This window comes from Trachurus japonicus, chromosome 13, assembly GCF_045865225.1.
Source record: "Trachurus japonicus isolate A0001 chromosome 13, Traja_1.0".
Lineage (NCBI taxonomy): Eukaryota > Metazoa > Chordata > Actinopteri > Carangiformes > Carangidae > Trachurus > Trachurus japonicus.
Window position 1 is genome coordinate 30,786,477 of NC_140919.1, and position 25,357 is coordinate 30,811,833.

The window sequence follows — 25,357 nt, forward strand, 5'->3', positions numbered from 1 at the left end:
AATTCAAGCTTTAAGTAGATCATTTTTATATTCTCACATTTGTGAGTGGATTTTAATTGCAAGACAGTTGGATCAATGGAAAATCTTGCACTAAACCAGACAGTGAATTAATCCATGTTGTTGACCCATATGTGACCTAAGTGTTGCTCAATCTGACCAATGTCACAGGATCATGGGTGTGGCAGAAGCTTTAGAATAGTGACTACTGTACAAACCCACCAGTCTATCAAAGCTCTGGGTGCTTGTTTTAGTAAATCTGGCTTTAGACGATTAGCAGTTCTCAAAATAGGATTGAGGAGATGGACCACCAGGGACTACAGACAGCAAAGGCCGCTAGTATCCACTAGTCTAGGTAAACACAACCTGGGTCCAACCTGCTGCCGGGTGCCATGGCACACGGTGGCTCACTGCTGCCAACAGATTAAGAAAACTGTTTACTTTTAACAGAACAGAGATAGACACCTGCAGAAATACCTTCTCTAACCCTGAATACAATAAAGAGCAGCTTATGTCAGCAAGGGTTATTCGGTCTGAATCAATAAATTCAGTCGCAACAGAAACATGCAGGTTTATTCTTGTTTTCTCAACATTTGCAATGTTTGAGGATTTCAAAGAGCACCTGGGTGGAGTGATGTGGTTTTATGTACAGTAATAAAATGTTGAAACCTGGATCACACTGATATGCTGCTGTTTAAACTTGACCTTTTGACCAGCATGTGACGATCATGCTGCATGGACATCTGAGAGCTGCACGTGAAAATGTATTTCCCTCTTCAGGAAAAAGAGTAAAGGTAGACAGAGAAGAAAACAAATGCTCAATATATATATATATATATATATATATACAGTTATGTTCATAATAATAGCAGTGTGTTTAAAAAGGTGAGTAAACCTCAAAATTCTTCAAATAAATTGTATTTTAAGGAACACAACTGCATTGGGGACACTGCACATTCTATTTCAAACCAAGAAAATTGGAAAAAGTAATTTAATTTGATAATATTTTACAGAAAGTCAAGAAATATAATGTTCAAAAAAATAGCAGTGTTGACATCTTTTTTTACACGCTTGCTGGTGTGTTTGGGGTCATTTCCTCTTCAGTATACGGCAACATGACTACTTCCAGTATTCTGGTGTACTCAAACTGATCCATGATCCCTGGTATGCGATAAATAGGACCAACACCATAGTACGAGAAACATCCCCATATCATGATGCTTGCACCACCATGCTTCACCGTCTTCACTGTGTACTGTGGCTTGAATTCAGTGTTTGCAGGACGTCTGACAAACTGTCTGTGGCCCTTAGACCCAAAAAGAACAATCTTACTCTCATCAGTCCACAAAATATTACGCCATTTCTTTTTAGGCCAGTCAATGTGTTATTTTGCAAATTGTAACCGCTTCATTACATGTATTTTTTTTAACAATGGGACTTTGCGGGGGCTTCTTGGTGGTAGCTTGGCTTCACATAGACGTCATCAGGCAATCTTAGATCTTCTTTGATACTCCTGGAGCTGATCATTGGCTGAGCCTTTGCCATTTTGGTTATTCTCCGATCCCTTCGAATAGTCGTTTTTCTTTTTCTTCCTCGCCTTTCTGGTTTTGGCTGCCATTTTAAAGCGTTTGATATCATTTTAGCTGAACAGCCTATCATTTTCTGCACTTCTTTATAGGTTTTCCCCTCTTTTATTAATTTCTTAATCAAAGAATGCTCTTCTTCTTAACAGTGTCTTGAACAACCCATTTTACTCTGTTTTTCAAGGACAAATGAACAGCCAGCATATGCAGCATCAGTTGCCTTGATCCTTGAATAAGGGCCACCTGTTTAACACCTATTTTTTTTCACATAATCAATGACCTCAATAATTGAACCTGGCACTGCTATTTTTTTGAACACGCCCCTTTCAGTAAATGATTCAGTTTCACAGAATCAGCAGCATGCACGTCATGCCTGTTGGGTCTGTTGGTTTTCTATACCTTTACTAAACCTTCTAGAAAAAGTTAAAAAAAAAAAAAAGTTGAAATTCTAACAAAATCAGTGATTTATCTTGCAAGTGATGTCGGACTGCTATTATTTTGAACACAACTGTATATATATCTTTATTTCGGACTCCGGGTCCATAGCGGGTCCAATATTTCTCTCCATATGTAATATCCAAAAAGAGTTCATGTTGTAGCATTTCCACTACAAGCGATTTTCATCATATTACTTCAGAGTAGCCATTGTTGTGGGCTAAAATTTCTTTAATCTTCTTTAATTAATATCAGTGGACACAGTGTATTTTATGTGCACTGTTATTAGAATGATTGATAGTAAATATATTTCAGTTGCATAGCAGTCACTGCTTCAGAAATGACAAGCAGTACATCTGAAAAAATATTCTACATATGAGAAATTACGGACTTTACACTTTATGTTCTCTGATTATTTTAATCAAACCATTTCCCTGTTCTTACCATAAAAATCATGTACTGTACAAGCATGAAACGGACTGTGATGTCTCATACTGACACAGAAATGGTTTATGTCTGTGGCATATCATTGGTGGAAATTTTGGTTCTGCCGGTGGAGAGTCAAAGAATAAGACTGGAGAGGTAGCCCGCACCCAAGTAGTTAGCAGGACAGCAGCATGTCTACATGACCCACATGCAACAGTCACTGTTGTTGTTATTGTGTGTGGGACATGCACTCCCTCTACTGTTCACCAGAAAGCATAACATGATGCATGTAGTAATATAATGCACAAAGCACAATTTCTGTGTAGAAGAATACAGAATATATGGTTTTAAGTGGACAAGCTTTTACCTATACAGAATGGTTCAGCAAGTTAATTTCCCTGTACAGTTCTCTACAGCTTATTTTCCTACAGAATTTTTTACCTTCTAGGCAAATGTTTTTACAGCGGTCAACAGTTTTGGTTTGCAAATCATGCCTGATGATGCAAAAACAAGGGCACATAAATGTAAATATAAACACTTGGATTTCCATTTAAAATACATTCACAAACAAAGTGGCATAATAATTTTTATGAATACACTTACAATTCATAGTCTTATCATTAATAAGGAACAGTAGTTCAAAAAAAAAAATTCACATTAGGAAAACTTGTGTTTCATATAGAAACAAAGCTCAAAGCTGTTTTTTTTTAGGGCGGTTTCAAAGCCTGTTAAAGAGAACATAAAATGAGGTCCTCTATCGACCTGCATGGACAGACCCAGAAATGTAGTGGTGTGTCCGAGTGGTTTTGTACATCTTGTGGTAAAAATGCATGATGTGCAAGTTTTCTGCAATGCTGTGGAAAGATCACACATCTGATAAATCACATGTGCGAGGTTTAGTGTTGAGAGTGGTCTCATTTGAATGACAAGAAAAACAGGCTTCTCCTGTCTTTAGACCATGTTTAGGGAAAGCGGATCAATGTACAGCGACCCAAAAGTGGGCGGCTCCTGGTCATATAGAAACTGTCTGAAAACGTTGTACACCATCTGCTTGCTCAAAATAAATTTTCTCAGCTGATCCTGCTGCTCTTCAGGCATGAGAAATGTCAGATGGTAGTCAGCGATGACTGTGCTGTTCCTGTGGGGAAAGCAAAAAAACAAAGGTCCTGAAGTTCACTACACAGGCACAATGCACAAACGATAAAATGCCTAATCCAGTTGTGCCATGCAGAGGTGGTGACATGCATTCACCTTAGAACAGATATCTCCGCTTTGGAGAAGTAGCGTCCCAGGGCGGGGGAGGATCTGTAGATATCAGTCACCTGGGGTGCGGCAGGTTGGTACATGCAGAGGCAAAACAATGAGATGAAACAATGTGGCTGACACAAACTCACGCTCTGCTCTGTTCTGCTGCAGACTGCTGTGAATATAAATTCTCAGAAACAAAGCCAACTATAAAGGGGTTTCAGCTCTTGGCAAAAACAATAAACAGGTTTTACTTCTGTGAAGCCCGTGGCATTAGTGTCTGCATTTCTCTGTTGTTTTTCCACTTGAAAGTGGCGTCTTTTAAAAACACATAACATGCAGTTTTCACTTGTGGGTGAAATCAGTTATGCAGCTTTCTCATTTAACATAACAAACGATCCAGGTAGAAAACATTTTAGTAAAATGGAAATGGCAGTAAATCCATCTTACTTTCACATTCAATTGCTAACATGCATTGGTCCTATGGAAGAGGATTACTGAAGCTACTTTTTCAAAACTCTTAACAAACTGTAATTCTACACTTCTACAGCTATGTTGTGTTCTTCTTCCTTGTTATACTGTATCTTAAGCCATTTAACCATATGAATCAAGTGTACTATTCATTGTGTTAATATGTGTTACTTCTAAGTTATAAGTGATAAAATAGCAAAATAAAAAAATAAAAATACATACAACCAATAAATATGAATATATTAAGTACAGGGTTTGAAAAGCAGGTCATAATAATGGGTCATACCTGTTTTTTAAGATGAACAGTTAGTGTTTCACTGATGACATGCTCCTCCTTCAGGGCTGTGTTGTGCAGTTGGAAGCTCCCATTGAAATAAAGAGGAAATTTAAACAGCGAAGAGTCAAACTTCTCATCCGGATCATCGTGAATTGCTGCATCCAGAGAAAATGGGTTAAAAAAACTGTATGAGTAATAGCTGTATTTAAACAGTATTATTTGAACGTACAATGTTGTCATTAGCTCTCCATTGATTACAGCATACAGTTTACAACTGCACAAAGTGTTGACGTTCTGGCCATGGCCCTGTAACATTTGACCTATCACATCATTCTTCTCTATCTATTGATATAGATTTTAAAAAATATATTCAGCATATCTCTCCCCAATATACAAACCACTCATGAAAAGTTTACCTGAGCACACGGACAGTGAAATAATTATCACAGCAATGATGAGGCAAACAAGGATGACTACAATCATCCACACTCTGACTCTCCAGAAGGCGACCTCATTCAGCTCCCTCTTTATCCTGGATATGGTGGTATTCTGGAGGCAGAATTAAACTGATTTGTCAAGATACTGTATGGCCACAATCTATGTGAGTGCAAGTTTGATGTAAACCTAAATCTTTTGTGGAGTATTACAGTAATAAGACACAATTCAGCACCTAGTGTAGGCTACCATCCCAAGTTACAAGACTGTGTAACTTTGTTCTGTAGTTTCTACTGAGGTTATCCACTGCTGCATTGTCAATTATTATCTGACAACATGTACAGCTGCAGCTGTAACAATGTGGGTTAGGTAGATGACTGGAAAATCTTCTGGGGAAAACCTGACCAGATAGGAGAGATAGCATTCATCCCACTGGTTGTGGTGTGGCTCTTTTGTCTACAGATTCCCACATTAGGAAGCTAAAGTTGTGAAGGCAGACCAGAGACTATGTGAATTCACTGTTATAGTTGCAACCCTCTAAACCAGCTTTTCCTTTAGATCCTACTCCAGCTCAGCTGTTTAAAGATGTAGTACATTCAATTCAGATTCAAATCAGATTCACACTTTCATTTTAGATATAGACCAAACTGGGCTGGCTGGTTTAAGTCAGATAATATTACATGGTGCTGCTATGGTTGCTGTTGTTATTTCTAACATCATTAGTTCATAAACATCAATCTAATTTTTATATTTATAACAATATGTCTAACAACAATGCTTGAGTATAACAGCCTTTTTTTGCTTTCTCTTTTCATTTCTCTCATAACTGTACTCTAAACCCACCAGTTGAGGCAGACGACTGCCCACCCTAGGTCCAGTTTTGTCAGAGACTTCTTCCTGTTAACAGTGTGCTTTTCCCTCTCTGCCAGGCGATTGGTCATAGTGGGATGTTGAGGTTCCTCTCTATATTACTCTGACCGTAAAGTCCCTTGAGATGAGGATTATTTTTAGCATCAGCATTATATAAAAACAGAATTAAATCCTCTCCACTATTCAGGGGATTGATGTAGGCTATAAATAGCCCTGTTTGTTGTCACAAGACAAGAGAAAAGTTACACTTCCTTTATCCCAAGTGTAGGAGGCAAACCTCGCGAAACAACGACTGCATCTTTTACTTAAAGACCTTGTACCTCTCGAGAAGTGCGCTCATTTCCCAGGCTGCTTTGAGCTTCTGCTGTGTGGAGTGTTCTCTCCCCGTTACTAGCAGGAACCTGACAAAGCAAAACGACAAATCACTTTCCTCCTATAAATTGACAGGAATTATCATCCGTGCAATGCCCTGGAGAGCTCTTTCTTAGTCACTTTACACAGAAATGGAAATGGTGCAAGTCTTTCTCCAGTATTCTCTTGAGCAACTTTACAAACTCAAACACCAACACAAACTTAATAAAAGCTCACCTGCTGTGCATCAAGGAAAACGTCTCTTTCTGTTGCTTCTGAGTTGTTTTGCGCCACACTGCCTCCATTAGCTAATGTCTCCTGAGAGCAATCACATATTGGGGAACATCATTGTAAAATTTAAACACACAAAATGGCAATTTTGATGCAAAATAATGATGATGATGATGATATGACCACATATTATTTAGAATCATATTATTTTTTATCATATTTACATATTATTTAGAATCATGATCAACTGGATCATTTTCTTAATTCATTGGTTGCTTTGTCTCCAAACCATGAGAAACAGTGACGACCCATATCCTGATGCTTGTTTCATAGTTCATAAATAGGACTTCAAAACAGCTGTCTGATGGCTAATGGTTTCAGCTCTAATGTTATTCCAATTTAAAAAATTAAATAGTGTAGCCTACATCTAGAACTGCTTTTTTAAATTGTTACAAACTCCCATTTATTGATGGCATCAACTCACCCGTTCAGGAGATAAACTTGACGCCCCATCGCTCCCATTCATGGGGTAGAGGGGCAGCTCGGTGTCCATGCTCGATTGTTTGCCTTGGGTAACTTCCTGGGACTTACAGTAGACTAGATACCCTGTCTGAAGTTACCAACGCGGAAGTGGCGGTAGGTTATAACTTTTAAAATTGAAACTACACAGTCAAAGCGGACATGTATAGCCTACAGTTCAAAAAGGCAACGAAACGAACTCCCTAGAAGACAGAGGTTACTCCTTACACACCTGGCCGCTGGTGGGAAAGTTTCTCTGTCCGTCTCTTCAGAAGAAGCCATTACTTTCTTCTGTCTGAGGCACGTCCCTTCCTGTCAGACAGGTGAGTCTCCTTACAAGTTTCGGTTGCACTGACGCGGGAGGCGTCGTCTGGTTAAGGAACCGGGGGAGGAAACACGTCGCCACAGCCACAGCTGCATGACACAACCGCGGATTTAATTGTGTCTCTGACTGTGCTGCAATTCACAACCTTTTTCTGTCAAATCATGCGGTGACGGTAAATACATAGGGGAATTGGCGTGGGAAACTTAAAGTGTGTTGTGTGCAGGTATTTGAGGTATGCAATCCACGTGACTCTGCGTTTCCCCCTCAGGTAGCTTAAAGGTCCTTGGATATACTGTAAATATTTACTCAGCCTATGTCAACACATGGTGCGTCAAAATGAATATTCTCTAAATAAAGTTGACCTTCTTTACATTAGTTTTTTCTTTTTCAATTGCTAACAAGCATAATGCTGAAGCTCTAACACAGTTGTCATTACCAACATACATAAACTGTTCTGATCTGTACTGTACTGATCTCACCTTCAAAACGGTTTCTCACAAAACACTTCACACATGTCTTAAAATAAGCTGTAGGCTATCCACAACATTGGCAACAAGTCTCCCTGGAAACAAACACTCTGAGCACACTGAACTACAAAATATTTAACAACAGAGAGCAGTACAGAAAATATATGTTATCTTTTAGGTTTGAATATTTGTTTCAGGTAGTATTTGATGATAGAAAAAGAATTAGCACTTCATTGAGTGCACTGAATTATTGGCCACATGTTTTCATCAACATCGTCAAACCAGTCAGACACTGCAGCAGAGAGGTGGAGCCACATATCACACACAATAACAAATGCTATGTTTTTTTTCCTTTGACCTCTCTGTAGGGTCCAATAAGACCGATGATGGCAAACCATCATGGCACAGAGCGCCTCACTTTGTGATGTTTGCTCCTCTCTGGCCTGGGACATCCACAGTTGCCTGCTGCTCAGTGATGTTTCTTCCTCAGCCGTTTTCTTTCTTTCTTTCTTTTTTTTAAAGTTTTTTTTTCTCCATCATTCTGTTTTTTTTACTGTAACTGTTTTGAACAAATGTGCAGTTGAGTGTTTTGCAGGTGGTGGACTGCTATCTGGGAGTTCATGAATTTTGGTGACTGTGGTCATTGAATGCATTTTTTGTAAAAGCAATGACACGTGATTCACAGTTTGCTTCACATCGGATGTTTTGAAAACTGTGGTAAGAGTTGTGAAAATCTGCCTTCAGTTTTGACCAATGCCTAAAAACTGTAGTATAAGAGCATGTGTGTATTTATCACCTGCTGCTGCACTTTTAACCTTATTGTGATTAAAACAGTTAATGAACATATGGGCTATAAAAGCACATCTTTGTGAATTTTACAATCAATAGATAGATAGATAGACTTTATTATTAGACTCAGGTCCATTTTAAAAAGAGACAAACAGACAAGAAAACTTAAAGGAGACAGTCTTACCAGTGTTTCCACATGGCTGACTGGTATCTGGTATCAAACGCCACTTACATGATGCATTTTGAGTCATGTTGTATTCTGAGGAGCCAATAACAGGGAATTGAAAAAGTTCACTGTAGTTGTAATTCCTGAAAGTCACCAGTAGAGGCCGACAAAGTTCATATGAAAAAATAAGCGTATTATTCTCGATTTGGTTTTCACACCATGTTCTGTCATGTTATGTTGAAACTGTCCTACTTTTATTTATAAATGGCTTAATATGCTTAATAGAATACCATATGTCAATTTTAATGGCCCTGCATGCACACACAGGGGATTTCCATTATGTTGATTATAGGTATCACGAGAAATAGCTGCAAAGACGGTGGTAATCAACTGTAATTTGTGCACACAGACACAAAAGATTTGGCACTGTGTTTGTGGGTGTTTCTCAGGTGTCCAGGGCTTTCTAAAGCTGCATTCAGAAAGAGCTGTCTCTTCTTCATCAGCAAGCCTTTGACTATAATCTTATAACCTTTTTTAGGCCTAATCTGACTGAAGACTTTCCAGCACATTCTGCCTTGTCCTTTACAAACAGTTGACTTTTAAGGTAACATTCAAAATGACAAACAAATTAAGACGACAAAGAACCGCACCGCACACCGCCATAGCTTGACCCATAATGACTTAACAACGGCAAACATGAGATCAAACAAATGTAACATAAGGTTTTCTTTACATAGCTGTTTATTTTCTTAACATTTCTATGCATAATCTCTGAGGACCTGAGCCACTCCACAGTAGCACTGTGATTTGGATATTTTGTAGTATACAAAATAGAAGACAAGCGGAGAGGTTGGCCAACATACATCAAAAGAAAATAAAGCAAAAATATTTAATATCAACCTAAAGTGACAGTGATTTAGTACAATGCCAGGATGTTTATATATATCTGCTAACATATATAGGAAATCTAAAATTATTTTTGTCTTTTGCCAACCCAGCATTCAGTATTTTTATAGATCTGTGTGTGAGACAGAGACTTGGAAGTGCACTGTTAACATTGTCTTTGACTTGTCTGGTCATGCAGACTTGGTACAACATGTAGAAAATGTCCTCTGTTCATGGAGATAACATAGGCAGTGATGCTCATCTCCATGTGCAGGAAAACAGCTGCTTCTCAGAACTCTCCAGTGTTTATAGACCTGTTCTATACACGGCCTGGAGAGGGCGATGAAGAGACTTAAAACAGAGCAGGTACCACCACATTTAAAATAGATGAACTCTTTCTGACGAGTATTTTTCAGAGTTCTTAGTCAAAGCACTGAATAACTTATACATTTATATATTTTTTCTCAACATAAATATTCACAGTTCACACCCTATCACGTCCTCCATGGTGTCCCTCCTGAGACATTGGCTCCTGCCCCTCCTCCATCCTAACATTGACCTCTATCTGCTCAGCAAGGCAAAGCTCTGAAGGTTCACCCTCCAAGCCCTTTGAGCTCTCGGCTTGTTCTGCTTCCTGCTCCTCCTCCGGATCTTCCATATTGGCTGGGTCTCCATTTGCTATCTTGTCCTCTGTCTTTCGACAGTCCTTGTCCCTGCCCTCAGCATCTTTCAGACTGCCCAATTGCCCACATTCAGCTTCTTCTGTTGGGCTGTCAAAGACCTGGTCCTTGTTCCCATTTTCTTGTGGGCTGTTCAGTTCACATGTGGATTGACACTCTCCAGCTGACCTCCTGTGTTGCCTCGTGGGCGGACGCCTCTTGACTGATAGCCGCACGCGAGTCTGTATGGAAGAAAAAACAAAACAACACAAGTAAGAACCAGCAGGTTACTTAGATTAAGTTTGTAAACAATTCAGAAAATCATTATCTATAAGACCGTGCACATGTCTAGTATTAAGAAATGGGAGGAATCTATAATTATTATCAATTAATTTTGTATCATTAAAACATTTTTGTCAACTGTCTAATTCTAATCAGCAAGTGCGTGAGAGTGCTGCATAAAAAAGGTACATAGGAACTCTTAACTAGGCTAAGGGGATTACATCTTCAATCCCCCTTACAGCAGCACTCATGTACTACAGTAGCATGTTGCTTCTGCTTATCCAAGCCCTGCTTAAACAGGAGGTGCAGAACACCCACTGAGCAACAATGCCAGTGGCTACAAGGACCATGTGGCCGGCTGTGATGTCACAGCTCACTTGGCGAATAGCGTGAGAAACCCTTCAGGGGCCTCAATGTGACAGCAGCTCAGCACTGTCATTCATGTGACTCAGAACTCGTGTAATAACCCAAACAAACACAGGACACGTACTGTAGGAGGGGCCAACTTATCTATTCAAAAATACTTCAAAATAATCTGCAACCAAAGGAAATTTACACGGTATGTATGAATTGAATTGAATGGTCTCATTGTGCATTTTGGCCTTCTGCCTGATAGTTGCAGTAACACAATAAAACCATTCCAATTGCATAAAACAGAAGTGCTGTAACAAATAACCAACATTTATTTCTCCTTCCTATCCACAACATAACATGCAGCGTTGCATGAGTCTTTATATTTACCTTGTTGAAGCTGGGAAGTGTGGTGCCCTCAGGAGGGCTGTCAAAGCTGACGGGGTCTTCTTCCTCACTGGACAGCTGTGAGGTCCTCAGGGTGGGGCTCAGGGGGCTCGGAGGGCTGCAGGGTGTTGTCGGGGACAATGGTGCCGGCTGCAGCTTCACCTCAGGGCTCTTGGGTGAAGGCAGCAGAGCAGTCGGTGACAGGGCAAGGTTGGCCTGCAGGGGGAAGGGAACATCCTGAGAAGCCCAAACACTATAATCTCTTTAGTACATTGTGTTCTAATAAAACTTAAATAAGACAACAACCTTAATTACCAGAACAAAAATTTAAACAGCACTTTTCAAAACTAATATACAGTACAGCAAATCTAAGATGAGAGGGTAAAACCCAGTGTTGCATTAGATATTAAATCATTTCAACATCAGGTATCATTAGGATCATTAGGAGAAAGAAAGATCATTTAGGTAAAGATATATTTTTGAAAGTTAATTTAAAAAGTTTACAATCAATAGTATTCTAGTCACAAAGCAGGCTTTATTCTTCCTTAAAATGTATAGCTAATAGATAATTAAGGTATTATACAGATTTGCATGTCTGACATTGCTCTGTTAGTAACCTTTACCTTCTTGCTTTGATTTTGTCCCATTGCCAGGAGTCTGTCCGAAAATTCCCCTTTAAGTACTGCAAACAACATCTGTTGTCTTCAGTCTGAGAAGTGCACTACATAGAATAACTTGATAAAATCCTGAGTCAGCCCTCAACCAACGTTCAGGTTTATAGCAGAGCATCCTACCTGCACCGGAGAGAAGAGGAACAGGGAAAAGCGGCAGCCCTTTTGTCCCATGGCTGCCCCACCGTGTGAACTGCTAACTAAAGCAGTAATGGTGGCGAGTTAGAGCCTCACTGGAGGCAGGGTGGCCCCTGATCCCATTAGCTCATTAATCTGAGCTGATTGTGGCGTCAGGGACAAGACCTTCCTCTTTTCTTTAGCATGTGAGCAGCTCACGCACCAATGTAAACTGAACAGTGGGTGGCAGTGATGCTTTGAATATCCTAATCCACGGATACAAGAAATCTCATGACTATATGCTGCATCCTATAATAACATATCATTGGCTGAACAAGCAGTTGGTTTCTTCCTTGTTTCCCCAAGCAAAATATTTGAATGTTGCCAGATGTACCAACCTGTAGTTTTTCAATGATGGAGGAGTTCTTCATCTTGATCTTGAAGGGATTTGAGGAGACAGAGGTTTTCTGCAGGGGAAAACAATCTAGAGTTCATGAAGAGACAAACAAGCTAACATTTGCATATTGTGTATAATTCAGCACACTGGGAGATAGTGACACAGACTTGTATAAAGATGACATAGGAAATAAACAATAAACCTTACAAAATAATGTTTTTATTTCTGAACATCTTTGATCTCTAGTTGTGTAGTGTTCTTTATAACTGAGCATGATTCAAACACAGGTTTGTGTGGTTTGTTTAATAAATAGTGAGGCTGCAATGAAAATGTACAGAAAACAAACCAGTCTATTTTCTGGAGATTTCCTATGTACACGAAGAAGTCACATCTGTAGCACTTGGGTCAGTAAAGCAACAAAATGACTCACATCTGATTCTTCATTATCGTCCTTTTGGTGCTGCAGTTTCAGGGAACATGGAGGTCGTCTTCGAAACTACAAAACAAAAGCAGTGGAGAGAATAAGACCTGTATACATATTGTTTTTGTATGAACTTTAAATACATACTTTAAATGTATGATACAAAAAAAAAGTACCACTTCATCGTTTGCGGTGGGCATTGGTAGAATATGACCTTTGAACCTTCCAGCCAGCTCCGCCACAGATGGCTTGGATGGAGAATCCTTCTGGGGAAGGAAAAAAAAAAAGATAAAACACGTGAAAAATACTTTAAAGTCACAAAAAACAATATGATTCAATATATAAGATAATAACAATTAGAGGGAGCAGTACAGGAACACATTGACACACAAAAGAACACAGAAAAAGCAAAGAAAAAGGACACAAGTATGATAAAAAGACAAGGAGACATGACAAAAAAGCACATCTATATAGACGATTTTTAAGACATAACTCATAAGAAGTTACTGTATTGATTCTGTCTGATCTCCTTCGGCAGCCCCGGCCCTATTGGTGAATATATCACCTTTAGAATTACACCTTGACTTTGAAATGACCAGCCAGGCCCTGGCCAAGGCTCTAAGGCTGCATGCTATATAATATGTGAAATATGGGACTGGAGCAGGTGTAAACTGTTTAGTTGAAGGATTCCTTGACCTTGCATGACCTTGTTTTCGTTGCTTTCATGATACAAACTGTCCACATGCATTAGTTCATGGTGACAGAACAGCTTGAGGTCTGAGCACTGGGACAGATATATTAGAAAGTGTTAATGCACCACATGAGGCCAGTGGTTTTATTTGAAGTATTTCCAATCACAAGATTAGCGATGAATCCACAATTATCACATAAAAGATATAAAAAATAAACATGAGTTAGTGGTGTAAATGCATCATAAGATGAGAAATAGTTGTGCTCCTTGAAGTCAGTTCTATCCTTGCACATTGAACTGCCACTGATCACTATGCAACTAACAATCACTTCTTAATTTCTTAGTTTTTAATGCTCAACGTGTACACTTTTAAACAGAAGACTGTTAGATGAGGCACAAAATGTAAATGTTAGGGAGTTACTTTCTGCTCAGTGGAGCACATACATCTGCCAAGGTCGAACAATCCTACACATACAGTATGTGCAAGTTCCAGACATCTGGATTTGTACAAAGTCATGTATCTCAACACCCAACACACCCACTATGTTTTGTTTTTTTTTACGATCCAAACATTATTTCCTGAGGAACTGACAAAATCATAAGAAGTGCCTAAACTTGAAAAATCTCCTTGGGGAAGACAGTTAGGACAGGTTTAAAAACGTACATTTGTGCATACATTTGCACAAGCATTACGTTGTGCAGAGAGCAGTAAAATAAAAAGATCTTGTAAGATAAAAAAAGGTTTCACTTCCTTACTGACAACAGTAAAATACATACAGGCTGAAAAACAGAGCAGGGAGGGTGAATGTAGAAAAAAAGTCAACCAGTGTGTTGAGTGTTGTCCTTGGAGGAACTCGTCTCATCTTGTGCTACAAAGCTTATTTTATGGGTTTGGACACAGGAAGTGAGCCCCGTCTCTCCACAGCTGTTCAACATCATGCTGCAGCCTGTGACAGGAGGGACCTGTCCTCGCAGACTCATACTCTTATCACTTCTTGGCTCCTTTGCTTTTTTTTCTGTCTCTCCCACTATTCCCAAGCTGATTGCTAAACTTCCCTCCTCCATGCTGCCCTTTGATGACCATTAACTCACTCCAACATATCTGTGGCCAAAGTGATAAGTTGGCTGATGGGCTGCAGGCAAGAATGTGCACCAACGTCAGCCTTGAAAACAACACTCCAGCGTTACTCTGTTTAGCAGCGTCTAGTCTTCTTCTAGACTGTGAATGGGCCGACATGTTTGTTTACAGTCTGAGCTGGGCCAGAACTGCGCAGAGTCTCATGCAGCATGTCGCAACTTAATAATTTGCGTTGAACAGTCACTGCTTGTGGTGCTCCTCCCTTTTTTTTTTATTCCTTTCAGGATTTCATGCCACATCTCATTTCCATCCTTCTTTTATTGACCACTAAAAAGCTCACGCTTCTCCTCACAGCTGCCAACTCTGTCACATTTCCTGGGTGTGCACTCCCAGTTCCCTCCCTCCGAGTGCGGTTTGAGCCGTAGCCCATGGAAACATGAATCTCGCAAGCTTCAGATACACACATTCCACACTTTAATCACACTCTTTATTTTTTTCTCCCTCTTGTTCTCAACATGACCTCACCACCTTACACCCTCCACCCAAATCTATTACAGCATCAGCTATAGCCCCGCAGTGCCTCAGTCTAGTGTCCTAATCCACATCCCAACCCTTTTCCTGAGCTCTCGTTTCTCATCTGTGATAAACAGTAATCACCAAGGACCACCCACCCTCCACACCATTATTTTGTAACCTCTGATTGTTTAACTCTTTCCTGTCCTTCAAAAACAAAGGCCTTAAAAGCACGATCTCAAGTCACAACAGTGGAGGCAAAGGAAGTGGGGCTTTGTTTGGTTAAATCGTTGTTCAGATGTTTTGCGTGAAAGAAAATCAAGGTTTTCAGTTTCTCTATTGTTGAACTTTATTTGAATAGCACGACAGCAACGACATAATGGCTACTCAACCTCTTAAACATGCAATCAGTCATTTCTTTGTTTTTTCAGTTAGGTTAAATTCAATTTATTTATTATCAATTGTTAAAGGTTTTAGTTAGGTTCTAGTTTTAGATTAAGTCATTTCAGATCCATTAATATCCCTCTATCTGTCTTCTCATAGTGAGGTCTTATCTTCAATGAGCGTCTTCATGCAGAATGAAAATAACGTCACACTCATGCATAGCTACAGTATGTTTTAGTCATGTTTGAAGATGTTTTTACAAACTGCACTGTTGGTTTGGAACTAGAGCTGAGGTTATTGTGTTGTATTTTTTTTTCTATCTGCAATCATTTAAACAAGAATGTTTAGGCATCATCAATGGCCTCCAAAATGTATGAAATATACTTATCTGGAACTGATTATACCGTATCACTGAGATGACAAAAGAGGCAGATTATTTCGGCCATACATGGTATATGGTTGGTTATCAGGACACATACACATGTTTAGCTCAGCTGGGACCCCAAGAGTGGGAAACTTTGATTCACTGCAGGAATGAGCAGGGCAAACTCTATTTCTGGGGCTCTAGGCCTGGGAAAAAGCCCCAGCTGTGTAGGCAGCCTGGATCACAGCTCTGCTCTATAACCCCTCAGCTCCTCAGAGAGAGTGTCCCTGGATATACTCGACCACATCTGAAACGTAGTGTAATCTTGCATACAGAGCAATTGAGCATGTCTAAACAAGGAAACGATGGAAAAAAAAACTTCTAAAAGCAAAGTCTTATCCATGTGATTGAGGTTTTCCAAAAGCAGGCCTGGGTCGACACTTCACAGCTCGGACCTCTCTGCTCTAGATGTTGCTTCTTTTAGTTTCCATGTACAGTAATAATGTAAAGTACAACTATAAAAAGCTTTTTTACTCGCTGGAGATCTAAAATAAACAAATAATAAAAAACAAGTAAATATGCGTGAAATAGTAGAAGCCTTAAGCATAGCGAGTTTGAATGCGAGCTGCTCTGCCATCACTATTGTGTCAGAGCTCGACTCAATCAAACTCCAAGATAATCCGAAAAGGGCAAAGAGGAGGGGCATGTGTGGAGCCCAGACTTCAGTGCTCAGTTGACGGTTTCTGGCAAGAATACAACCTGTTGGGGTGGTTGGGTTTTGTAAAAAATTAATTCATGTACATCTGTCACAAAGAAAAATTTGCTTTTGGGACTTCTGTGATCATGTTTCTTCTGTCAATATTGGAGCCGGCTTCAAGTGGCCACTTAAGGAACTGCAGCAGCACATCTGTATTGGGTTTATTTTTCAGCCCTGTAGGCCTATGTTTCAGCTACGTAATCCACAGGCCAACGGGGAAATGTCATGAAGGGGAAATTGCCTTGTGACAACCTCTTTTATGATTGAGCATTACATGAATAAACATAAACTTTACTGGTGAAAATGTGGTGGGTTTAAACACACAAAGAATACCTAGCACATTGACACTGTTGTGTGGATATCCAAATCTGTTAGGTTGTTTTTCCTCCTCATGAATTCATGGAGCCATCTGGAGGCGCCAGGAGAGTCTGACTTTATTCAGCATGACCACACCTGAACACACACTCTCTTTATAAAAAGTGTGTTTGTAAGGGTGAATGCATAATGGAGTACTGCAGGAAAGAAAATGTGCGTGCACATCCTCTCTGAGCAGTGTTTGGATAAGTAAAGGTTAATCCCAACAACATCTTAATATCCAGTCTGCGGATGGAGACACGAGGTTTACTGTATGACCGGCAGATGCGGAAAGAGAACACAGAGTCAAACAGATCCGACAAAGCCTGCTATTGTCTGTTCCTGTGATTCCTATTTCCAGAGGCAGGGGAGAAGAAGCACATGATATTAGTCTCAGTAAATCCTAACATATCTACTTGATGCAACAGTGGTGGTCAGAGAGCAACTGGCCATGTAATCCACCAAGGAGCTGATAAAGATGATGTCTCGCTCAGGATCTTTAACCCTTCTCTGGAAATGACTCTGCTTTACTCTCAATCCCCATAAGCTCTGACTGGTGAGCCCCACACGGTGGAAATCTGCGAAGGGGAAGATAAATACAGCGTACACCAAAGCACAGCTGTTCAGCAAGACTTTGTTCAATAAGCTCAGCAAGCGTAATGGCTTCAGTTTTGAGTCTGTAGACTTTGTTTTCACTACTCAGCGTGTTCTGCCAGGGGGAAAACCACCACAGTGAGCAGCTCCCTTTTGCCTACACTTGTTAAGTGGTAAGTGAGCAGACAGGCACCTTCTCGCTCGCCGCCTTTCCAGGAAAACATGATGTGTTTTTGGACCAGACCTCATCCGAATATCTCACTTTTCCACTACCCTCACTGGCACTGTGCTTTGTGTGTGTCTGTGTGTGTGTACAAGTGGATGAGAGAAGGGCCTCAATCAGAGGGATGAGGTAAATGGACACACACATCTTTGAACTGCTGCCGCTGCCTCGCTGGAAATGGGAGGTGCTGCAGACATAAAGTACTAGTGCTGCGGGTGGAGAAACGAGTATAAAATAAAATAAGCAACCAGAGAAAAAGAAAAAATAAATCCAGAAGACCTGAGAACAGAAACCTACTGATTAAATGTAAATCAAAACTCTATTTTTATCAATACACCAAAAGAGTCAAGACCCTTAAGGGCTTTTAAAATGTGCCGAATTGAAATTTGACTGACAAATTATGTAGATATGAGAACAGGTGACAGAGCTCGGCCCTGTTCATGAAATGCACTGTGATACTTCAATGTGATAACTACAGCAGCCTTTTTGAGATAGTCTATTGTGCAATGAGAGGGCGGAGTGGTGGAGAGGGGAGGAGTAAGTAAAAGTTATCAAAAAAAAACAAACAGCAGCAGCAGCAGACAGTACTCCCTCCAAATGTTTGAACCTAGCAGGACAGTTCTCGTTGAGGCATCTGTGGGGAATTCTACATGGTGTTCTGGTGTTCTCATCCACGCTGATCCAGAAATCACAGAGACACAAACCATCTGGACAGTGGATCAAGTGACGGACACGGGTGGGGGGATAAGCAGCACAGACATGGGGTGACATCACTAAACAAAGCCGCGCGTGCAACTTCTCTTACTACAACATTGTGCAGTTTACCACTGAGCCTGACAGCCACAAGGTTCTGCATCAATCCATCAATTTAGGATTATATATACTCTACTGCATTACTATACGGACACATGCACATGTGACACACGTGGAGTGTGACGTGTGGGGTGGTGTGGTGAACTGACTCGTTGCTGCATATCGTCCAAACATTCTCCTAGCTACTTCATGGCTGCTGAAATCCTAATTTCATAACATCATTAAAAACAAAGACAGCACTCTGATTTTGGATGTACTGTACTTGATGATCACTCAGTGGGAAAGTTAGAAGGAACAGAATATAAAAGTTAATTAAAAAGATGCACTTCACTTCATGTTTTTGGGTTAATATGAAAGAGGAATCTGGTCTCTTTATAGTCCACTTCAGCGCTGATGGGTTCTTTCTATTCACACCAGTTTAACCAGTCAAACTGTTGTTAACAGCAGCCATCTCCATTGGCATGTTTTTTTTGAAGCCATACTGTTTTTGTGGCTAAAAGGCAAAACGTTTAAGAAACCTGGTGCAGGTCTTTCTTGAAGTGAAGAGGTGACAGGTTATAGTTCAGTTTCAAAGCCTTTCTATTTTCTTTGGGCACTTGTCTTTACTCTGACTCTGAGCCAGCAGTCTTTTAATTAAAATTTTCCTCAGCTGTCATATACCTGCTACTACGCCCCAAACAGTTAATGGACTTCTAACATGCTCAAACCTGCAGCAGGCATCCTGCCGTCTACATTACAAATTCCTCAAACTCTCAACATTTTCCCCCAGTTTTTCTGTGTCATCGGTCAAATGCTGTATACATCAAACAATGTAGCACAGATGAAGAGATCAGAAACATTTGTAATCTAGATTAGGTGGCGACAAACCCTGTCACACAGTGTTAAGTAAAAATGCAAAACCTGACTGTGAAAAAAAAAAAGAAATGGCACTTGTAAAGTACGAGCAGATTGCATAACTTATTGTGTTTGCGCTCTTTTCTGCCAAAAAAGGACATAAAGTGCATGGCAGGATGCCAAATTTAGAAGAGGGTGGTTGACGAGGTACAAGGCAGCATGGGTTAACTGTAGAGCAGAGAGATTTGGAAGAAAGTTAAGTCATGATTATGTTCGTTTTTTCACTTCCTCTCCCTTTCTCCGTGTATCTCACATTTGTACACTTTATGTTCACAAAACTCAACATGTTTGACAATCTGCAGATGTCTGTGAGAGCTCAGAGCCTGACACAGCCTGCCTCTCTGACCTGCTCTAACATAACCAGCTCTGATGGCAAGAACATGTGCTGCCTCAAGACTAACTTAAAATGGGATGTGTAGTATAGATCAGTGGTTCTCAAACCTTTTTACATCAAGGACCCCTAAATTGACACAAATTAGACCACAGACCTCCATTGGACAAATTTTTGAAGCAAACACCAGAAATACACAAATACTTGTTCAGAGACTGAATAACGTTACTTTTTTTAGTCAATATACATGTAAATGTAAATGTAATATTTTATTTGGGGGCCCCTTCAATCCTCTCAAGGACCTCTGGGGGTTTAAGAACCATTGGTATACAGTAGATGACCAAAAATTATCTTCCTCAGTTGAAGGAATTCCCCTCAGTATGAATGGATTCATGATCAAACTTCCTTGAAAGCCAACAGCATGTGTGTTTTCTTTGTACAGGTCACAGCGTCGTCCTCACTATCTCCTCTGCAGCTCCCACCCGGTCTATCTCTCTGCCCCAAACAATGCTTTGAGCTAAAACTCACAGGGGACAGGATCTGATACAACCTCATCCATGAAAGCAGGAAAAACACACACACACACACACACACACACAATTGTATAGTTTGTGTAACAGCAAATACGAACACCATTTAGGAAACGAGCCAAAGCAAGAGCAGTTAAGGGATTGTGAGGCTTTACGAACCATTTGATTGGTCGTAAAGGTGCAAATATTCACCAACAAGCCAAACTCCCACAGAACAACCTTAAGCAGTTTAGGACCGCGTGGAGATTAGGGCAATAACACAGCTACTGCAAAACATTTAAATGCCTCAGTCAGCAAGTCTGCACACACTGCATGTCTTCAAAGACAGTGAGCTGCTTAGTTGTTTTTTTTAGGATAATATGGATTAACTAGAACTAGATTTTAGCAGTCAGAATTTTCATTTTGACCTGAGAACTATTTTCTTTACATTCATACACACACCCTGAAAGCATCCCATTCCCTGCCTTATGAAACAGCTAGAAATCTTTGTTTTGAGTATTTTGAAACCTGCGTTGTTTACATCATTTTTCTGCCGGTCTTTTATCAGTGCACTGCACATTTTACAACACTTTATCGCTGCCAGTGGTTGATGTGTGTTCACTCCCTCTGCAGCAGATGGTTATATCAGCTCTCTCTTCTTTAGAGCATTTGCGTCCTAATCAGGGTGGTGTTAGAACATGGAGGTACAAACTGTATTCATCCGGCTAATCAAAGCATTTATGAACAAGTTCAATACTCCACAAGGAGTTGAAGCTGCTTTTATGATGAATGTAGCCTCAATAACGTGTTCATGTGAGTTCATATAGTTAGAGCTATCACCAGGGCAACTGAAGGTGTTGTGAAACAGAAAAGACTGTAAAAAATATGAGTATTCTGCAAAAAGCAACAATATACTTCCTGCTGTTCGCTTCTGGTTTCCATGTGTTTTTTGCAAGTACAACATTTCTGAAAGTGTGCAATGTGTGCAATGCTGGTTTCAAAAGATTAAGAGTGTGTGGACCGGAGGGAGAAAACATGCTAAAGAGACAATATCAAGAGAAAAACTGATGTGGTTTGCAGGATGTTGCATAAAAAAAATGAAACCACGACAGGAAGTATAAGTGGAATCTAAGGTTTTTAAGTCACATGATCACCACACAGAAACCATTTGGTCACAGGACTTTGATGAATTGTATAAGCTGTAAAATCAAGATGCACTTCTCCATTTTATACATGTGATCTCAACAGAGATCGACCATAACCACACTGTGACGTGAAGAATGAGCCAAAGTCTCCTTGATGCTGATGCTTTACATTCCTCTGAACTTCATGGTCAGTTCAGTGTCTGCTTTATGTTCAGCACAGAGCGAACCATTCATCCTGGACTGAAACACATAAAGCTTAATATACAGCCTCCGCAGACACTTCAGACTGCATCTGTCACTGCTAATGTCCAGCTCTGACAAGCTCTGGACATAATGCCAGAGACACTTCTACTCTGGATCAGGGCCACAGAAACTTTCAGAGGATGCTACAGTACTTACATATTGGGTAATATGCTGCTTTCAGGTGTCTGTGACGAAGTGTGAGCAGAGCAGTAGTTTTATATAGTGGGGGTAGACATACCGGGTAATAAAAACCATAATAGTAACAACAATAACAACAGTATGACACAATTTAAATACCATATTATTGTAAAGCCAAAGGGGGGAAACCTTGCTCATTAGCAGATGTCTGGCTGGTACAGACTGCTCTCTTAACTTTACTATGGATTACATAATAAATGTGCTCACCATATGGTTGGCGAGCCAATCCCAAATACTCACTCCTCTAGCTGTGGTGTTGTTTTTCCATCAAAGGAAAACCACCACCCTGCACCCCCCCAACCAAACACACACACGCACAAACACATAGTGCAAATCCTCAGGTGGCTGCAAACACACTTTCCAGTTTGTCTTCTTGTCATTCCAACCCCAAATTTAAGAGCTTTCCAATTCATTAATCATGTCTTAAAGTTTTGCCTAAGGCAGCTGTTTGCGAACATAAACAGCTTCATTCCTAAAGTTAGAGACGCGAAGCATCGCAAACATGTGATGTCATCAAATCGTAAAGCTGTAGCCATTTAAAGGACGTCGAGAGCGAGGGACTGACTTTACGTTTAACTCTTGTTTGTAAATGCTACAGGCAAAATGCAGCATGTAAAAATACCATCAAATGCAACACAAACTGAGGGCGCAGCACACAAAAACATCTCATGACTGATTAAACTGGTCTGTTTTATGCAAATTGATTTGCATAAAGCAGCAAGGTACCCATGTACAGCCACCTGACAAACTGTATCAATGTAGCAAAGAATCTATAAACACAACTTGGGTGCAATCAGTGGATGCAAACCACTATGACTGTGGTTGGTTGACTGAAACACACAGGTTTTACTTCAAGTTTTGAAGACTGGAGTCTTCAAATGTAACATTTTACCTAAACCATCAGAGAATACTAATTTCTGAATTAATCTAAGGTCGGAAATTGACTAGAAAATCTCTGTACACGGTTATCAGTGATAACAGCAGCATTATTAAGACAAATGGTAGACAAGAAGTGGCAAGTAAGCATTAAGTCTGAGCTTTAATTGCAGCATCTGCTCAGTGTCATCAGCTTCTAAACTACCCGACAGATGAACAGCTTGTAGTGAAAACTGAGCTTATGAGTTTTGAGTTGGGTTTGTGAGGCTTCATCCAGAAAAAGCTGGACTCAACTATAATAGTCGAACCTGCTTTCACCCTCCCAGTGTTCAGCCTCTGCGTGCACGTCCACAGTTTTCTCTCAAAACAGTTTTATCTCACAGTGTAAAAGTTGTTTGTCTAAGAAAGAAGAAAGCCCCCTTCGCTCTTTTTAACATTCTTTCATGTTTTCCACATTTTGAGGGGGAAGTCTAGATCATTCTTTCAGGGAAGTAAGAATGAGCTGACCTGGCCAAAAGCATGTCTGAGTCCTGAAGCTGGATGGTGCAGTGTGTGAGAGTAGTCCTGTGGTCGATTACTAATGTACTCTCTCACGTGCTGTGGCGGAAAAAAATGGGCGTTTCTCTTCCTACTCGCTACATGACATTAAATACTCCAGAATGACGTTAAAAGTCTGGGGGAACAGCTTGTTTTGCAGGGAGGAGGCCAAAAGACCTGCGAGCAAACCCAGCAGGAAAAACACATGTGTGGAAGGGTTGGGACACGCTTCCTATACCATAAAGACGCACACCATCTCTTTTATAGCTTCACTGCAACTGGGTAAAAGACATTTGGCTTCTCTCTGAGAGGAGAAAGGAGAACTTGTCAGCTGAGGGCACAGTGGCTGAAAAACAGCTTATAACCAAAAACTACAGACTTGAAAGCAAAATCTATAGTGAAGACAGAAATCAACCAATGGTATTATTTACTCAAACATTAACAACTAACCCTCGCAACAGATGATCTGTCACCACAAACCTACCGTGAAACCATATCAGCCTAAAGCTCAAACACACTGAGCCAAAGACCTGTGTGTGTACGTGTGTGTGTGTGTGTGTGTGTGTGTGTGTGTGTGTGTGTGTGTGTGTGTGTGTGTGTGTGTGAGTTACAGAACAACTGCACCCTCAGGAAAGAAGAGTACAATCATCCTTTAACAGAGTTTAATATGACATTTAACAACTATCACATGCAGCTGCTCTATTAGATACAACAGATGATTATGTCATAATATTTTCTCAGTGCAAGAGTAGAGATGCTGCCTAATGAGACACGGAAGAACTTTTTATCCTTGTCAACATAGCATCATCTATATTATGTATGAAATTATATATATAATATTCCAAAGCAACTTCTTGTGTTAAACTGCTGCTGCACACAGGCCTTAGAAATACCTTCCAGAAATGTCACAGTAATAACACAGAACGTTAAATATACCATAAAGCAGGTATGGTGTAATGTATTAATTTCAACCACACTACGGCCCCACAAAACCACATCAAATGTTAAAAAAAAACATTGCACAAGAGGCTATGACAGAAAGCGACGTTCAGGATCGTCTGGTATTTACCTCCATCCTGGGGATCGAGCCACAGATTCCTCTCCTCCTGCTTTGTTTCTCTCAGAGTCGTTTTCTTCTCAGTGTTTCGACTCCTGGAGCAAAGTGTCTGCTGGTAGTGAGGTGATCGAGGAGCAGCGAGGAGACAGAGCAACTCTGTGTTTATATCTGGAGCCAAATCAGCCTCATGGACGGGGAGGAGGAGGGGACAACTTTTACGCGTATCGGCGCTGCCTCTACTCCAGACTTTCAAAATAAAACTCCGATTTTGGCGTTTTCTTCAAACTGGTATTTCACTATCATAATGAATCACAAAAAGTAGGGATGGTTCAAAATCATACAATAATATAATAGATAGATAGATAACCCTAACACTTAATCACTAAGTTTAAGTTTTATAGAATAGTGAACACCTAGATATAATCAAGTCATATAACTTAAACGTCAACTTACCAATCAGACCACGCAGTGACACAGAAATGCTGCAGGTCTGCTTTCTGTGAGCCAAAACCTTGAGGCAGGTTTTATCTTCAGGCCACAAACAAATCATTGAAGTCACCACCCGCTTTGCCTTTGCCAACTGATGGAAAAACACCCGCTGTTACATCAGTGACTGCAGTGTAACCAGTAGAGCAACTAGTTTAAAGATCCAGTTCACAGAGTGAAGCCTGGCTAGGGTTTTTGTAGACATAGAAGATATATGCACATTTATATTGAAGCCCTGTGTTTTCTCACATCTGTCTCTGGCTTGACTCAGCTGTGTGAGGAGAACATCACCAATTATAACAGTAAAATTGTGCTCTGCCTGCCTGAGAAATCTGTGGTGGTTGAGTCTTCAATCCACAGCGTGACCAACACAAACTCTCTCTCATAGACACTGTGTGTGGTGCAGAGTACTCAATTTCCATTGTTTACAACCATCATACTGTACAATCACTGCAGAGGATCTAAATGTGAATTTGACTTCTGAGATCCAAGAAACCTGAAAAACTTACCGCCAACATTACAGTAATTATTCAATACCTACAAGACCAGGTCA

General features: G+C 40.3%; 2 protein-coding genes across 6 annotated transcripts; both read right to left on the reverse strand.

Annotated features, from left to right (window-relative positions):
• Nucleotides 1–3,144: 3,144 nt before the first annotated feature.
• On the reverse strand, nucleotides 3,145–6,897 carry c15h3orf52 (chromosome 15 C3orf52 homolog). Its single transcript, XM_085794481.1, has 7 exons — nucleotides 6,806–6,897; nucleotides 6,328–6,408; nucleotides 6,060–6,140; nucleotides 4,851–4,983; nucleotides 4,444–4,589; nucleotides 3,693–3,763; nucleotides 3,145–3,579 (listed from the first exon to the last, which is right to left on the reverse strand). Exons 1-7 carry the CDS (start codon nucleotides 6,872–6,874, stop codon nucleotides 3,393–3,395), a joined length of 768 nt encoding a protein of 255 aa, XP_085650607.1. The 5' UTR covers nucleotides 6,875–6,897; the 3' UTR covers nucleotides 3,145–3,392.
• Nucleotides 6,898–9,310: 2,413 nt separating this feature from the next.
• On the reverse strand, nucleotides 9,311–24,457 carry LOC146976262 (capZ-interacting protein). 5 transcript variants are annotated; one of them, XM_085795923.1, is made up of 6 exons: nucleotides 24,331–24,457; nucleotides 12,937–13,020; nucleotides 12,767–12,832; nucleotides 12,338–12,406; nucleotides 11,155–11,367; nucleotides 9,311–10,373 (listed from the first exon to the last, which is right to left on the reverse strand). In XM_085795923.1, the coding sequence occupies exons 1-6, from the start codon at nucleotides 24,334–24,336 to the stop codon at nucleotides 9,957–9,959; spliced, it is 855 nt and encodes a 284-aa protein (XP_085652049.1). In that variant the 5' UTR covers nucleotides 24,337–24,457; the 3' UTR covers nucleotides 9,311–9,956. The 5 variants fall into 5 exon arrangements, with proteins under 5 accessions (XP_085652049.1, XP_085652048.1, XP_085652047.1 ...); XM_085795922.1 differs by having other exon boundaries at nucleotides 12,934–13,020; XM_085795921.1 differs by having other exon boundaries at nucleotides 12,937–13,023.
• Between the last annotated feature and the right edge of the window lie 900 nt (nucleotides 24,458–25,357).

What these genes read in the sequence shown, in the direction of transcription:
- LOC146976262 (XM_085795920.1), bottom strand. An exon ending in ACGATAATGAAGAATCAGAT is followed by an intron (nt 12,407 to 12,766) that starts GTGAGTCATTTT and finishes TTTCCCCTGCAG; the next exon opens with AAAACCTCTGTCTCCTCAAA. An exon ending in CACTTCCCAGCTTCAACAAG is followed by an intron (nt 10,374 to 11,154) that starts GTAAATATAAAG and finishes TCTTCCATACAG; the next exon opens with ACTCGCGTGCGGCTATCAGT.
- c15h3orf52 (XM_085794481.1), bottom strand. Translation starts at nt 6,874, where the DNA reads ATGGACACCGAGCTGCCCCTCTACCCCATGAATGGGAGCGATGGGGCG. An exon ending in ATGAGCGCACTTCTCGAGAG is followed by an intron (nt 4,984 to 6,059) that starts GTACAAGGTCTT and finishes TTCTGCCTCCAG; the next exon opens with AATACCACCATATCCAGGAT. An exon ending in CTGTTCATCTTAAAAAACAG is followed by an intron (nt 3,764 to 4,443) that starts GTATGACCCATT and finishes GCCGCACCCCAG; the next exon opens with GTGACTGATATCTACAGATC.